This window comes from Terrapene carolina, unplaced genomic scaffold (assembly GCF_002925995.2).
Source record: "Terrapene carolina triunguis isolate 2854851 unplaced genomic scaffold, T_m_triunguis-2.0 Scaffold139, whole genome shotgun sequence".
Taxonomy (NCBI): Eukaryota; Metazoa; Chordata; order Testudines; family Emydidae; genus Terrapene; species Terrapene triunguis.
The window spans coordinates 6696567-6709718 of NW_020664490.1; the positions used below are offsets into that span (position 1 = coordinate 6696567).

The window sequence follows — 13152 nt, forward strand, 5'->3', positions numbered from 1 at the left end:
TCTGCTCAGACTTGCTCTGTTAACGTATGTGTGTGTGTGTGGGTGTTCATCTGGTTCTGGGGCTGGAGTAACCCAGCCCTAGGGAACCTAGGTCCTGCAGGATAGCTCCATTGGGAGGGGACTTGCAGAAGGGAGAAGTAGAGCTCCATATGAAAACACAAGTGACACAAGCAGTACATTGATAGGATTACAGAATCCCCTTCCCCAGAAAAGTAACCCGAATAAATGAGCATACTCCAAAGTAAGGGGCAAATCTGGTAACATAAGGTCCTGACTTAGTAATGCAAAATGGACTAGTTATCATTATCTCCAAAAAGCACTGAGGATGTAGTTTGTTTTTAATTGCATGGCAGTATGGATCCTTTGTTTGGTTTCTGTGACACAGAGACCACATTTTCAAAAGTGGTCTGAACGTTTGTGACAACACTTGTTTGCATTTGATGCCCAGCCACATGATTGATGAATGCAACGCAAATGATCTTTGTGCTCAGATTGCAAGTTTTTTTCATAGGCAAAATTGTGGGTTCTTGAGCCCCATTGAATTACTCCCCTTTTGTAGCTATGTAACGCCATGCATTTAGTTCCAGTAGTGTTGTACTAACTTGAAAGTAGAGGCATACACTGGTGACTGAAAACCTTGGACTTTTTGACTAACTACATGCCTGCTTTGGATGGGCCCTGCTACTTATTTTAAAGTTTGGCATCCAAAAGCTGAGTTACAGATGTTTTATGTTGATACAATATATGTATTTATTACGAATATGTGAAGTCTCTTGTGCACACTTTCAATTAGATAAAATTTTGCTGGAAAACTGTTAGGTTTTCAATATGGTGCTTCACCTTATGATATCTCATACAACATTTTTGAGATTATCTCACTTGGGACAGAATTACCAATGTGAGGTAACTTCTGCAAGGCTCCTGCACTGTAAAATTTAGCACTACATCACTGCCAGTGAGCATTCTGTATAAATGTGTAAACAGATTTCAGAGTAGCAGCCGTGTAGTCTGTATCCGCAAAAAGAACAGGAGTACTTGTGGCACCTTAGAGACTAACAAATTTATTTGAGCATAAACTTTCATGGGCTGTCGTGGGCTACATCCCACTTCTTCAGATGCAAGAAGTGGGCTGTAGCCCACAAAAGCTTATGCTCAAATAAATTTGTTAGTCTCTAAGGTGCCACAAGTACTCCTGTTCTTTTTGTGTAAACAGAACATTTCTGTGTGCAGATGAGTTACATCTTGTACAGATAAGAGGGGTATATGTTCTGATTTTCCAGGATGGGAAAGGGAAGCAAAATGTTAGATTTCATACTCATGAAGGGGCAGGGCGGGGATAACCTATTCTTGCATCAGGGCCCTCTGGGCCTGGCTGTTCCCCGCTGGAGAGCATATGAGGGGACGAACGCAGCTGCTGAGAGGGGGTGAGGAGAATGTGAGGAGCAGGGCACAGCTGAGGGCAATGGAGAGTGTAGGGGGCAGGGCCCCGTTGGGGGCAATGGGGAAGTGCATAGGGCGAGCCGGGCCGAGGGAGCGAGGGGGTTGGGTTGTTTGTCATTGTGGCGCAGGCCGGGTGGACTGTGGAGCCAGGCGGGGCACTGCAGGAGAGAGCGGCATTTGCTGGCTGTTGTTTCCGGCCGGAGGCGGAGCCTGCAGGGGGATATATAAAGCGGGAACAGTTCGGGGGGCAGCACCTAGGGCCGCAGCCCGGCTCCCCAACCCTGCTGTCCGCACCGAGCCCCGGCCAGTTTCCCGTCTCGCGTGCTGCCGCGTCCTCTCCATGGCCAAGCCCAGCCCGAGCCCCGTCTCCTCGGGGGAGCTGCGCGGCCCGCGGACCTGCGACTGCGAGCTGGCCCTGCTGCCGCTGCGCCAGCTGCTGCTGCTGCAGCCCGACTGCTTCCAGCTGCGCGGGGACCAGCTGGCCGTGCTCCGCCCGCCGCGCCACCGGCCCGCCGGCGGCTTCACCGTGCTCAGCGATGGCGCCCTGCACCACGACGGGCAGCGCCACTGCCGCCTCACCGGCCACTGCAAGAGGTACCGAGCCCCGCCCGCTCCGGCAGCCCCATCCCGGATCCTCCCTCTGCAGCGCCCCTACAGAGGCCCCGCCAACCTTCCCTCGCTGGGCTGGGGACCTTACCAGGGAGACTCCCTGCCCCAGACTTCATCTCCCTGGGACCCTTCCCCTGCCCTGTGCAATGGTGGGGCATTAGGGGACAGATGTGGGTGCTGCCTGTAAGAACCAATGGTCCAGGTAGCCCAGTATCCTGTCTTCCAACAGCGGCCAATGTCAGGTGCTTCAAAGGGAATGAACAGAGCAGGCAACCAGCTAGTGATCCCTCCCCGTCTCTCCCAGGTTCTGGCAGGCAGCGGCTAGGGCTATCCAGAGCAGGGGTTGCATCCCTCACTAGCTTGGATATAGCCATTGATGGATCTACTTCCATGAATTTATCTAATTCTTTTTCGAATCCAGTTATAATTTTGACCTTCTCAAAATCCCCTGGCAACAAGTTCCACAGGTTGGTTGTGTTGTGTGAAGAAATCCTTCCTTTTGTTTGTTTGTTAAACCTGCTGCCTATTAATTTCATTGGGTGACCTAAGTCTTGTGTTATGTGAAGGAGTAAATAGCACTTCCTTATTTACTTTCTCCACACCAGTCAAGATTGTATAGACCTCTATCATGTTGTCTCTTTTCCAAGTTGAACAGTCCCAGCCTTTTTAATTTCTCTTCATACTCTCTGGGCATGTAGAGCATGTCCAGCACCGCAGCTTCAGAGTGCAGGGAGGATGGGGACAAAGGGCATAAGGCGAGTGTAAATTCTACTCCTGTGGGAATTCTGCGCCACTGCACGCATGCACAATTCATGTCCCCTGCAGAGAAATGGTGGGGAAACAAAGGGAAGCTGCAAGAGCAGTCACACCTCTCCCCAGCAGCGCAAATGCATAGTTTCGGGGGCCTGGAGTAGCCGGTGGAGAGGTAAATGAGCATGGGGCTGGGGACGCCCCAGCCAATAGCACCTACCCTGCACCAGGCTCAGCTGCTAGTCCTGGGGAGGTGGGGGAAGAACGGGACTTCCTCTTCTCCTGCAAGGAGCAGCTGGGTCAGACCCACCTCCCAGAAACCTCACCCAGCTGCAGGAAGCTCTGCATATCCCCCCCTGCTTCCTGCCCCCATCACTACTCAGCCATGCAGTATGGGGAGTTGCTCACCCATCCGCCAACCCCTGTGCATGCTGAACCCTCCTGCTACACCCTAACCCCCACCCCCTGCATCCAGAGTCCCCTGCACCCAGACAGTCCCCTGCTGAGCCCCCCCACACTCAAACCCCCACTCGAATGCAGGGGTGCTGGAACAGTTTGTATAGTGGGGGTGCTGAGAGCCATTGAACCAAACTGTAAACGCTGTATATTATGGAAACCCCTTCAAACCAGGGGCTGTGGCAGCACCCCTAGTTCCAGCATCTGTGCCCCAAGGAGCCCTACAGCCCCTGCACCTGGAACACCCTGACCCCCACCCCACTGAGCCCCAACCAGCTGCACTCGGACCCACCAAGCCTCACTCCCCCAGTGCTCAACCCCCCCCACCAAGCCTCATCCCCCCACATCCAGACCCACACCCCCACTGAGCCCCAACCAAGTTCACCTGGACCCCCCTGCAAGGTCCCATTCCCCTGCACATGGAACCCTGCAATGAGCCCCTGTGCATCCTGATCCCCCATGCACCTGGACCCCTCACCAAGCTGTCTGCATCCAGATCATCCCACACAGAACCTTCTCACCCCACACCTGGATCCCTCCCTTGCTAAGCCCCTCCACACTCAGATCCCGCCAGGCTGAGCCTGCTTGTTCCACACCTGGACCAGGGCTGGGCTTACGAGACTCTGTCCTGCTCGCTCACTATTTTGGTGCACCTGGCATGGAGAGGCAGGGCCCCAGGGTGTTTCTGGGGCAGTCCCGACCCTCGCGCTGTGTCAGGGTCAGGTGTAGCCTCATCGCGGAGTTCGTGTCCCAGGGGTGCTGCAGGGTGATCTCCCACCTCTGTGCACCCAGTGGCTTGTGCTCCCTTCTGCCATGCTGGAGCCAGGGCCGGATTAAGGCCTAAAGTAACTAAGTTACAGCTCAGGGCCTCACAATATGAGGGGCTTCTAAAAAAGAAAAAACTGACTCCACTTCAAATTTTATCAAAATCAGTTGATAAATAAAGGAGATATGGGAAAAAGAAGATTCTCTTTAAATATAGACACTTTTGTTCAAATATGACAAATACACAAATACCCTTACCCTTCACTAATTGTTTATTATTGATAGGTGGGAGGCCAGGGCTGAAAACCCTCCTGATAATTGCACTTGTAAAATTAGTATTTCTAGGAGTAAGTTTGCTATCAGTCTTCTAGGGTAGTGTTTTGTTGGCCAGGTGCTGCTGGTGAAATTCTAACCATGCCTTCATAACTTATTTAAATAAATATCACTGCTGATGAAACCTGGAAAAACGTGAAGTCAGAGACTGTAGTGTCGTGAAGCAATCCTGCCAAGCTCATACTCTATGGGACTCATCCTAGGAGTGACGTCATGTTTAGCGTCCCCCTTGGCTGGTAATAGCCAGAAGGCTGCCATCTTTCGTTTACAGTCCAGCATGCTGAGTCATATAGTGCCTTCGCTCCTGTTTTCCTTCATTTGCTTAAGTGTTAGTGTGTTTTCTTCTTTTGATCTGTACATATGTACAATTGTGTATTTTAGTATGCACGCCGTTTTCTGCTTCATGCGCTATCCATACTTCACATGATTAAGTTTGCAGCTGAACGTCTTATGGACTTGGGTCAAGTGGATCTTGAGGAGGATACATTTGTGTTGGCTTCCCTCCTTCAGTTTTGGGAACCTTCACAGTAAATATCAGAGTGCTGACGAAAGGATAAATAGAAGGTTTTGAGAGAAGTGAAGGAAGATATACATATATATCAAAATATTCTGAGTACTTGGTGAGCAAGTTATTTCAAACTATGTGCATATACAGTAACTCCTCACTTAACGTCCTAGTTATGTTCTTGAAAAATGCAACTTTAAGCGAAACGATGTGAAGCAAATCCAATTTCCCCATAAGAATTAATGTAAAGCGGGGGTTAGGTTCCAGGGAAAAATATTTTGCCAGGCAAAAGACACTCTATACATATACAGCATAAGTTTTAAATAATTTTAAACAATTTAATACTGTACTCACCAATGATTGTGAAGCTTGATTGAAGCAGGCATGTAGCGGGGTCAGGGCACGGGGGTTTGCCCTGCTCCGCCTGCCGAGCATTCCAGCCGGGGAGTGGCCGGGGAGTGGCGTCAGGGCACAGGGCCTTGCCCCGTTCTGCCTGCCCAGGGCTCCTGCTGGGGGTTGGGATAGGGGCATGGGGGCTTGCCCTCATGCCCCGACCCGGTCCCCGGCAGGAGCACCGGGCGGGCAGAGTCGGGGGAGCCAAACAATGTTATAAGGGAACATTGCAGAACTTTAAAGAAGTATGTTACCTAATAGGTCTGCGACCTAATTGTGAAACAACATTAACCGGGAGGACGTTAAGTGAGGAGTTACTGTATGATTTATAGCAGTGGTTCTCAAACTTTTGTACTGGTGACCCTTTTCACATAGCAAGCCTCTGAGTGCGATCTCCCCGCCTCCCTTATAAACTAAAAACACCTTTTAAAATATATTTAACACCATTATAAATGCTGGAGGCAAAGCGGGGTTTGGGGTGGAGGCTGACAGCTCACAACTCCCCATGTAAGAACCTTGGGACCCCCTGAGGGGTCCTGACCTCCCCCAGTTTGAGTGCCCCTGATTTATAAGCTATTGAGGCCTATAATAGTCATTATATTTGCTTAAATATAGGCTAGTTTTTCCTCCCTTTCTCAATGCCTGTTCAGAGATTACCAGTCTTTTTTTTTTTTCTGGTAAATTTTTTCTCTTTCGCGCATATAGCTTGTTGTCACTCTGTGTGCCCAAGGTATTTATTTGAAATTAGTCGTCCTGAGGGAGACAGGGATAAGAGAAGCGAACGAGAAGAGATGTCAGCTTTTCTTGCAGCATTTTCTAGGCAATCTGCCCTAAGCATTCTGTGCCTCAAAAGTGACAAACTCCGTAGCTTATTGTTTGAGGACATCATCAATGACTTTGCTCTCCAAAAATCACAGAAGAAAATGTTTTAAATTTCTGTGTTAAAATTAATGTGATGTGCAAACAGACCTACTGCAGGTTGCACTGCTTCCATTAAGTAAGCTGGTCTGTGTAACTTTAACTGCTTTTGTGTTGCTGTAGATATAAAGTTTTCATATCTACTAATTAAGAAATCAGATGAAACTGTTAATTTGAAACTATTTTATAATGCAAACAGGCATATTGCAAGACATTTGTTTTAGTTAGATTATTCTATTTTTACAACTTTGCCTTTGTATATATGCAAATATAAAGTTTTCATCTTTATACATTTGATGTCCTTTCTGTGATGATAAAAAAATTTTTTTTACGGTATGGGGCCTCTTTACACTTGACATAGTTTAGGGCCTCAGAATGTCAAAATCCGGCCCTGGCCGGAGCCTTCACATTTATTTATTGACAAATAAAATATGCAGAATTTTGCAGAATTTTAAAATACTAGGTGCAGAATTTTTAGTATTTTTGGCACAGAATTTTTAATATTTTGATGCAGAATTCCCTCTGGAGTATAATTAAAAGAGCTGCAGCCCAGGGAGGAAAGGTGGTCCTGGCTCTAAACCCTGGGGTAAAGGGCACAATGCAACCCAGTGAGGGCACCATGATCTCTGGCACTGGGAGGAGTGGGGGGAAGGTGGCCATGTAGTTTTATGGAAGTCTGTAAAATAGTGATTGAAAGTCCTTGGGATTTGAGTGTACAAATAAGAGCAGTGGTTTTGGATGGGGCCAGCAGATCTGTCAAATGGCCCATTGGAAAAAAAATTGTTTTGTTTCAACCAAAAGAACATAATACTTAAACCAAAACTGCCTTTACAATTAGGCTGAAATGAGGGACCTCTAAATAAGCAGGACTTGGAAGGTTTGGAAACAGTAAAAATTGCAGTTAGGTGTGTCAAGTCCAAAGCAAACTCTTATCATAAAGGTGGGGGGGGGGGGGGGAAGTTCTAAAAAAAAGAGAGGAAAAAAAAGAAAAAGAACCCTCGTTTTTGAGTGTTCAAAAAGATAGAGACAAGGTGGGGGAGCTATATCTCTTATTGGACCAACTTCTGTTGGTTAGAGAGGCTTTCGAGCCCCACAGAGCTCTTTGGGTCTGGGAAAGGTACTCTGAGGGTCACAGCCAGGGCCGGCTCTGGCTTTTTTGCCGCCCCAGGCGGCCGGGGGGAGGGCGGCCGGAGCCCCGGGGCGAGGGCGGCGAGCCCTGGTGGGGGCTCCCCCCTCCCCCCCCCGGCGGCCGGGGGGAGGGCGTGCGGGGGAGGGCGGCCAGAGCGCTGGGGGGAGGGCAGCGAGCCCGGCTGTGGCCCCGCTCTCCCCGGCGGCCGGAGCGCCGTGCCGCCCCAAGCACCAGCTTGGGTGCCTGGTGCCGGCCCTGGTCACAGCTAAATACAAGATGGAACAAATTGTTTAGCATAGGTAGTTAGCACATATCCTAAAGGGGCCATTCAAGGTGGAGCGGTCCGTTAACACCTCTGCAGTCATAGGACAAAGAATAAGGTATTAGTGGGTTACAGATGGTTGTAATAAACCATAAATCCAGTGTCTCTGTGCAGTTCATGAATGTTAGTGTCTAACACTGCATACAAAGATAAGCAGGGCAGTTATGGATTGCAGTGGACTTTGAATGGTACTTTGAGTTCCTCATTCCTAGAGTCTTACATTTCTCCCTCCCTTCGTATGTCCCGGTGGCCTCCCAGTTTGAATCTGCTCTCAAACTTTCTGCACCTTGCATGTAGGAATCTCTATGATCCTATTTCTGGGGAAGGAAACTAACCATGCAAAAATTACATGATTCTTTCAAGTACAGAGGGAGAAGCACCTACTCAGTGATTTGTTAAATTGGTTTGTCTCTTCTCAAAACTTAGGTTGCACTTGCCTTTGGAAATTACCTGAGGCCAAAATTGTGAATGCTGAGTGCCTAAAGTTAGTCTCAAATCCACATTCAGGCACTAAAGTACTAGTGGCTTAATTTTCAAAGGTGTTGAGCACCTCGTATTCTAACTTCAGTGGGATTTGTCAGTGCTCAGTATCCGTGAAAATCAGGCCACTGTCTAAACTTGGACTTAGGATCCCAAATGTAGGCACCCAAATTTCTTGCCTTAATGTGTTATGAATTACCTGAACTGTTTGTAGTTTTGATTTGGAGTTGATGCTTTTGTCTGTACTCACAATGGTATAAATGTCTAGTAGAGGCTGTTTATTTGTGTCTTGTAAGGTGCTGAGCACACGAGCACGTAACTGATAATAGATTACAAACTCCTAAGAGAAAAATAACTCTCCCAACTCCACTGTAATACCCAATTCTACACAAGAGGGATCTAAGCCAGAACTGTGACTCATGTCAGTGTGCAGCCTGTTCTGTTGCCTCCCAACCCAGCTTTCCTGTGTCTGTCCCGCATCCTGCAATGTATCCCTGCATGTTCCAAAAAGTGACTTCTTTAGTTCTGGTAGGAAAAAGAAGTTGGTAGTTTTCTCTCCCTCCCTCCCCCCCATCTCCTAAAACCAGTAAGACCAGGTCTACACTTCAGAGTTTTGCTGGCATAATTATTTCGGTTGGGAGGGGTAATTTTTTGGGTATGACATAGCTATGCTGGCAAAAATCCTAGTGTAGATGCAGTTACACTGGTCAAAGAGTACTTCTGCTGGTACAGCTTTTTATTCACTGAACGGGAATAATCTTATACCACCTATTTTAAAAAAAAGTGCTTTTCCTGTACCAGTGTGGCTGTTAGTGTAGATAAGGCCCAGAGATGCTGGAACAATTTGTATAGCGGGGGTACTGAGACCCATTGAACTAAACTGTGAACCCTGTATGTAATGGAAACAACTTCAAGCTAGGGGGTGCAGTAGCACCCTTAGTTCCAGCGCCTTTGATAAGGCCCAACTTAATTATTTGAAAATACCTCTGGTTCACATTGCTGTATTGCTGCAGGTCTGTTAGTGTTTCCATGTTAAGCTTCTATTTTCTGAGATTTATAACTTGGTTGTAACAATTTTCTTTGAGTCAATTGTACAAAGTTTAATTTGAAACATTTCTTGTATATTTGATTATAACTCGTACGGCTTTAAATGATTGCAAAAGCAGTTTGTTTACAATATAGTCAAATTTCCATACTGAAAACGAGAGTCTGAAAAGTTGTATAGTAGGTGTGGTATTTTATTTTCCTTCGGTTGTGTTTTTGTAGTCGGTTGTGTTTCCTTCGGTTGTGTTTTTGCTGTATCAAACATGTAGTCAGGGCAGTCTGTATTTTCTTGACAAGGATTTTTCTTTTTCTTTTTTCATATAAACTGCACCGTGAGTGTAAACATTGCTAATCAGATGTAAATCGCATGTTGAGGGCTGAAAAATTGGAGAAAAATACAGTACTTTAAATTACACATTGCTATATATTCCAAAAATCAGATGGCTAGAAAAGATATTTTAAAATCACACTTGCCACAAAGGCCCAAATACATTCTACAAAACAGACCACACCTTGTGCTCTAAGGCTATTACTTATTTTTTTTACAACAGTCTGTAGAAGACCGATAGTGAGAAATTATTATGAGCTGCTTTCACAGTGGCTATGATCTGAGATTTAAATGAATCCGATTTGGATGTAATTATATTGTTTTAGTCCCCAAACATTTTCCTTTTCCTGTTATCTCATGTAGCAACAGCTGTATTTACCCATTTTCCAGTCTGTTTTGAGGGAGGGGGATGAAGAAAAGTGTTCCCGTGCTTTTTATATTTGTAACTGTTTATTTCATTTTGTAGTTTTATTACAAAGAGAGGTGGAATTACATAAAAGCAATCCAGTATTGTCAGTCCTAAGTGTTCAAAAAAACAACAGCCCATGAGTCCGTTTCCCCAAAAGCATGAGATTGGCTTCAAAATCATGTGATTTTTTTTTTTTTAAAGAGGGTTTTTAGTATTTACCTTCTGGTTTTTGAGTATTTGGGGTTGTTTTCCAATCTTTCTCCAACTATGAAGGCTAGAAACTTACTTATTTTAATGAAAGTTGAGAATCATTCATAATCTCATAATTCCAGAAGTAGAGACATTAAGGAAAACACCTAATACCATGAGTTTTTTAAAATAAATCTACAGTATTGGCAACATTTTCAAACGGTGGTGCATCTAAATTAAAATAGCCTGGTTTTTCAGATGTATTTTACTTAGATGCCTAGCTTTAGCCACTAGAGCAGGAGCGGGCAAACTTTTTGGCCTGAGGGCCACATCAGGTTTCCAAAATTGTATGGCGGGCTGGTTAGGGGAGGCTGTGCCTCCCCAAACAGCCAGGCGTGGCCCGGCCCCTGCCCCCATCCAATCCCCCCTGCTTCTCGCCCCCTGAAAGCCCCCCCAGGACTCCTGCCTCATCCAACCCTCCCTGTCCCCTGAAGGCCCCCCGGAACTCCTGCCCCATCCACACCCCCACTCTCTGTCCTCTGACCGCCTCCGGACCTCCCGCCCCGACTGCCCCCCGCTGCCCTATCCAACTTCTCCTCTCATTCCTGACTGCCCCCTGGGACCTCTGCCCCATCCAACCACTCCTTCTCCCTAACTGCCCCCTGCCGCCCCATCCAACCCCCAGGAGCTCGCAGCCCCGCCACCCAGAGCATTGCGCCAGCCGCACAGCGAGCTGAGGCTGCGGGGGAGGGCGAACAGTGGGGGAGGGGCCCAGGGTAGCCTACTGGGCCAGGAGCTCAGGGGCCAGGAAGGAGGGTCCCGCAGGCCTTAGTTTGCCCACCTCTGCACTCAGTTTGAAAATGCTGGTCTCCATCCTTAATGAAGTAACTGAATCATTCTTCAAGCCCCTGCATTTCTCCATGGTTTTATGTGAAAGGAAACTTGAACAGTAGAAATCAAATTAGATTTTTTTTAAAATAAAATTATACTTAAGAATGTACTCTACAAAGAGAGTAGCTAATAATGTTGTAATTGATTTTTAACAGGGATGTAGAACTCACCAGCCATCGTGATTATAAAGACTACAGAGAAACTATACTAAGCAGACCACTAGTATTCTTCACAAATGTCAGAACAAAAAATTATTCCTCAAAAGGTATGTATGTTCTATAGTTCCTTTTCATTATTCGTGTTTAGACTTGCTTGATTAAAAATAAAGGGTGAGACAGATCCTCCAGCTGATGTAGATTGGCATAGGATCTGGCCCATTGTGTTGAACTTTTGGGATACGACAGCTTCCATTCTAATACTGTTTTCAATTGCTTATAATTTTCAGTTGGGCTAAAATGTTTTACACCCTTCTTACAAGGCGTTGTTCCCCAGAAAATCCACAAAATATCCAGCAGTATTTAATGCTGACAGTTTGAGTTTGAATACTTTTACCCTCTATGGTAGTGGATTATTTACTTCTGGGAGAATTCTGCACCACTATGCATGCACAAAATTCATGTCCTCACAGATTTCTTTGCTTCCCTGCACAAAAATCCCTCTCTGACAGGGAAGTAAAGGGAATCTGCAAGAGTGGTCACGCACCCCTCCCCAGCAGCATGGCGCATCGTTTCAGGCACCCACAGTAGCCAGCGGAGAGGTAAATCACCGTGTTAGGGGAGGGGGGGAGTTTGGAGACATCTGTGGGCATAGTTTGGAAGGCAGAGGGGGTGTTGCCCCCCAAACAGAGGCAGGACATGGGGGGGAGGGGCACTCCGGCTCGCTGATTGCAGTTGGATGCAACCCCCTGGGTCCTAGTACCAGTCATCTTCCCCTTCTATGTGCGCTGGGCACGCCCTGCCCCGCGCGGGGTGGCAGGGGTAGCAGGTTTGTAGAAATTTTGGTGGTGCCCAAACTCTGCCCCCCTCTCCCCCAAACTCTTCCCTCCCACCTGCCTAAGGCTCTAGGAGGAAGTTTGGGTCGGGGGAAGAGGTCTGGGGTGCAGACCCTGGGCTGGGGCAGGGGATTGGGGTACAGGACGGGTGAGAGGTTGGGTTCTGGGAGGGAGTTTGGGTGGGGGAAGGGGCCTGGGGTGCAGGCTCTGGGATGGAGTTTGGGTGTAGGCTCTGGGCTTGGACAAGAGGTGGGGGTGCAGGAGGGGGTGAGGGGTGCAGGCTCTGGGACAGAGTTTGGGTGCTGGCTCTGGGCTGGGGGTGGAGGTGCAGGCTCTGGGAGGGAGCTTGGGGATGGGAGGGGAGCTGAAGGGGGGGTGCAGGCTCTGGGAGGGGGTGGGGGGATGCAGCGCTTACTTGGGGCTCCTAGGCAGGGCAGGCCGGGAGTCTCCATGTGCTGCTACCCCCAGGCACTGCCCCCGCAGCTTCCCATTGGCTGCAGGGGCACTTGGGGCAGGACACAGACCCACCCCGCCCAGGGGCTGCAGGGAGGGGCTGGCAGCCATGTGGAGCGAGCAAGGAGGAAGCCGCTTAGCTCTGCTGCGCTGCCAGTGGTGAGTGGAGCCCCCGGGCTGTTTTAAATGGCCCGGGGGATGCGCGGGGGCGGAAGGCGGGGCCAAGGGAGAGACCCAGCCCCAAACATTGCTGGAGCTGGGCCCTGGGCCAAGAATATTCCTGGTGCTTGCTCCTGCTGCCCCCCTCCCCCCATTCCTCTATCCACTTCTCTTCCCCATCCCAGGCCCCTTCCCCTCCCCACTGCCTTCTATGCTTATGCACAACCTGCCCTGCTGTCAGTCAGTGGGCACTCATCAAGGATATGCGACAGTCTGAAGTTGATTGTCAACTTCAGACTGTCGCATATCCCCAGCCTCCGCAGCACCAGCAGCCCAGATACCACTCCAGGTGGGGGTGAAGAGAGCCAGTGAACCAAGCGATCTTGTGCCACCTCCACCCCACCAAAATAGCTATCAAACTAAGCCTATGGGGATGCCCCAGCTGGTGGCTCCTACCTGCCCCGGGCTCAACTGCTAGTCCCGGCTGGATTGGAGGTGGGGGAAAGGGGGACTTCCTCTTCCTCTGCAAAGAACAGTTGGGTCTGGGTCAGACCCAGCCCCAGAAACCTCCCCCCCCCCCCCCCCCCC

General features: G+C 48.6%; 1 protein-coding gene across 1 annotated transcript in view; it reads left to right on the top strand.

Annotated features, from left to right (window-relative positions):
• The first annotated feature begins 1696 nt into the window (after positions 1-1696).
• LOC113406791 (mesenteric estrogen-dependent adipogenesis protein-like) overlaps positions 1697-13152 on the top strand; it is a 23191-nt gene continuing 11735 nt past the window's right edge. Inside the window, exons 1-2 of the mRNA XM_026653506.2 lie at positions 1697-2034; positions 11117-11226. Of these exons, the coding sequence (XP_026509291.1) occupies positions 1781-2034; positions 11117-11226 (364 nt within the window). The 5' untranslated portion in view covers positions 1697-1780. The remainder of the gene's footprint in view (positions 2035-11116; positions 11227-13152) is intronic.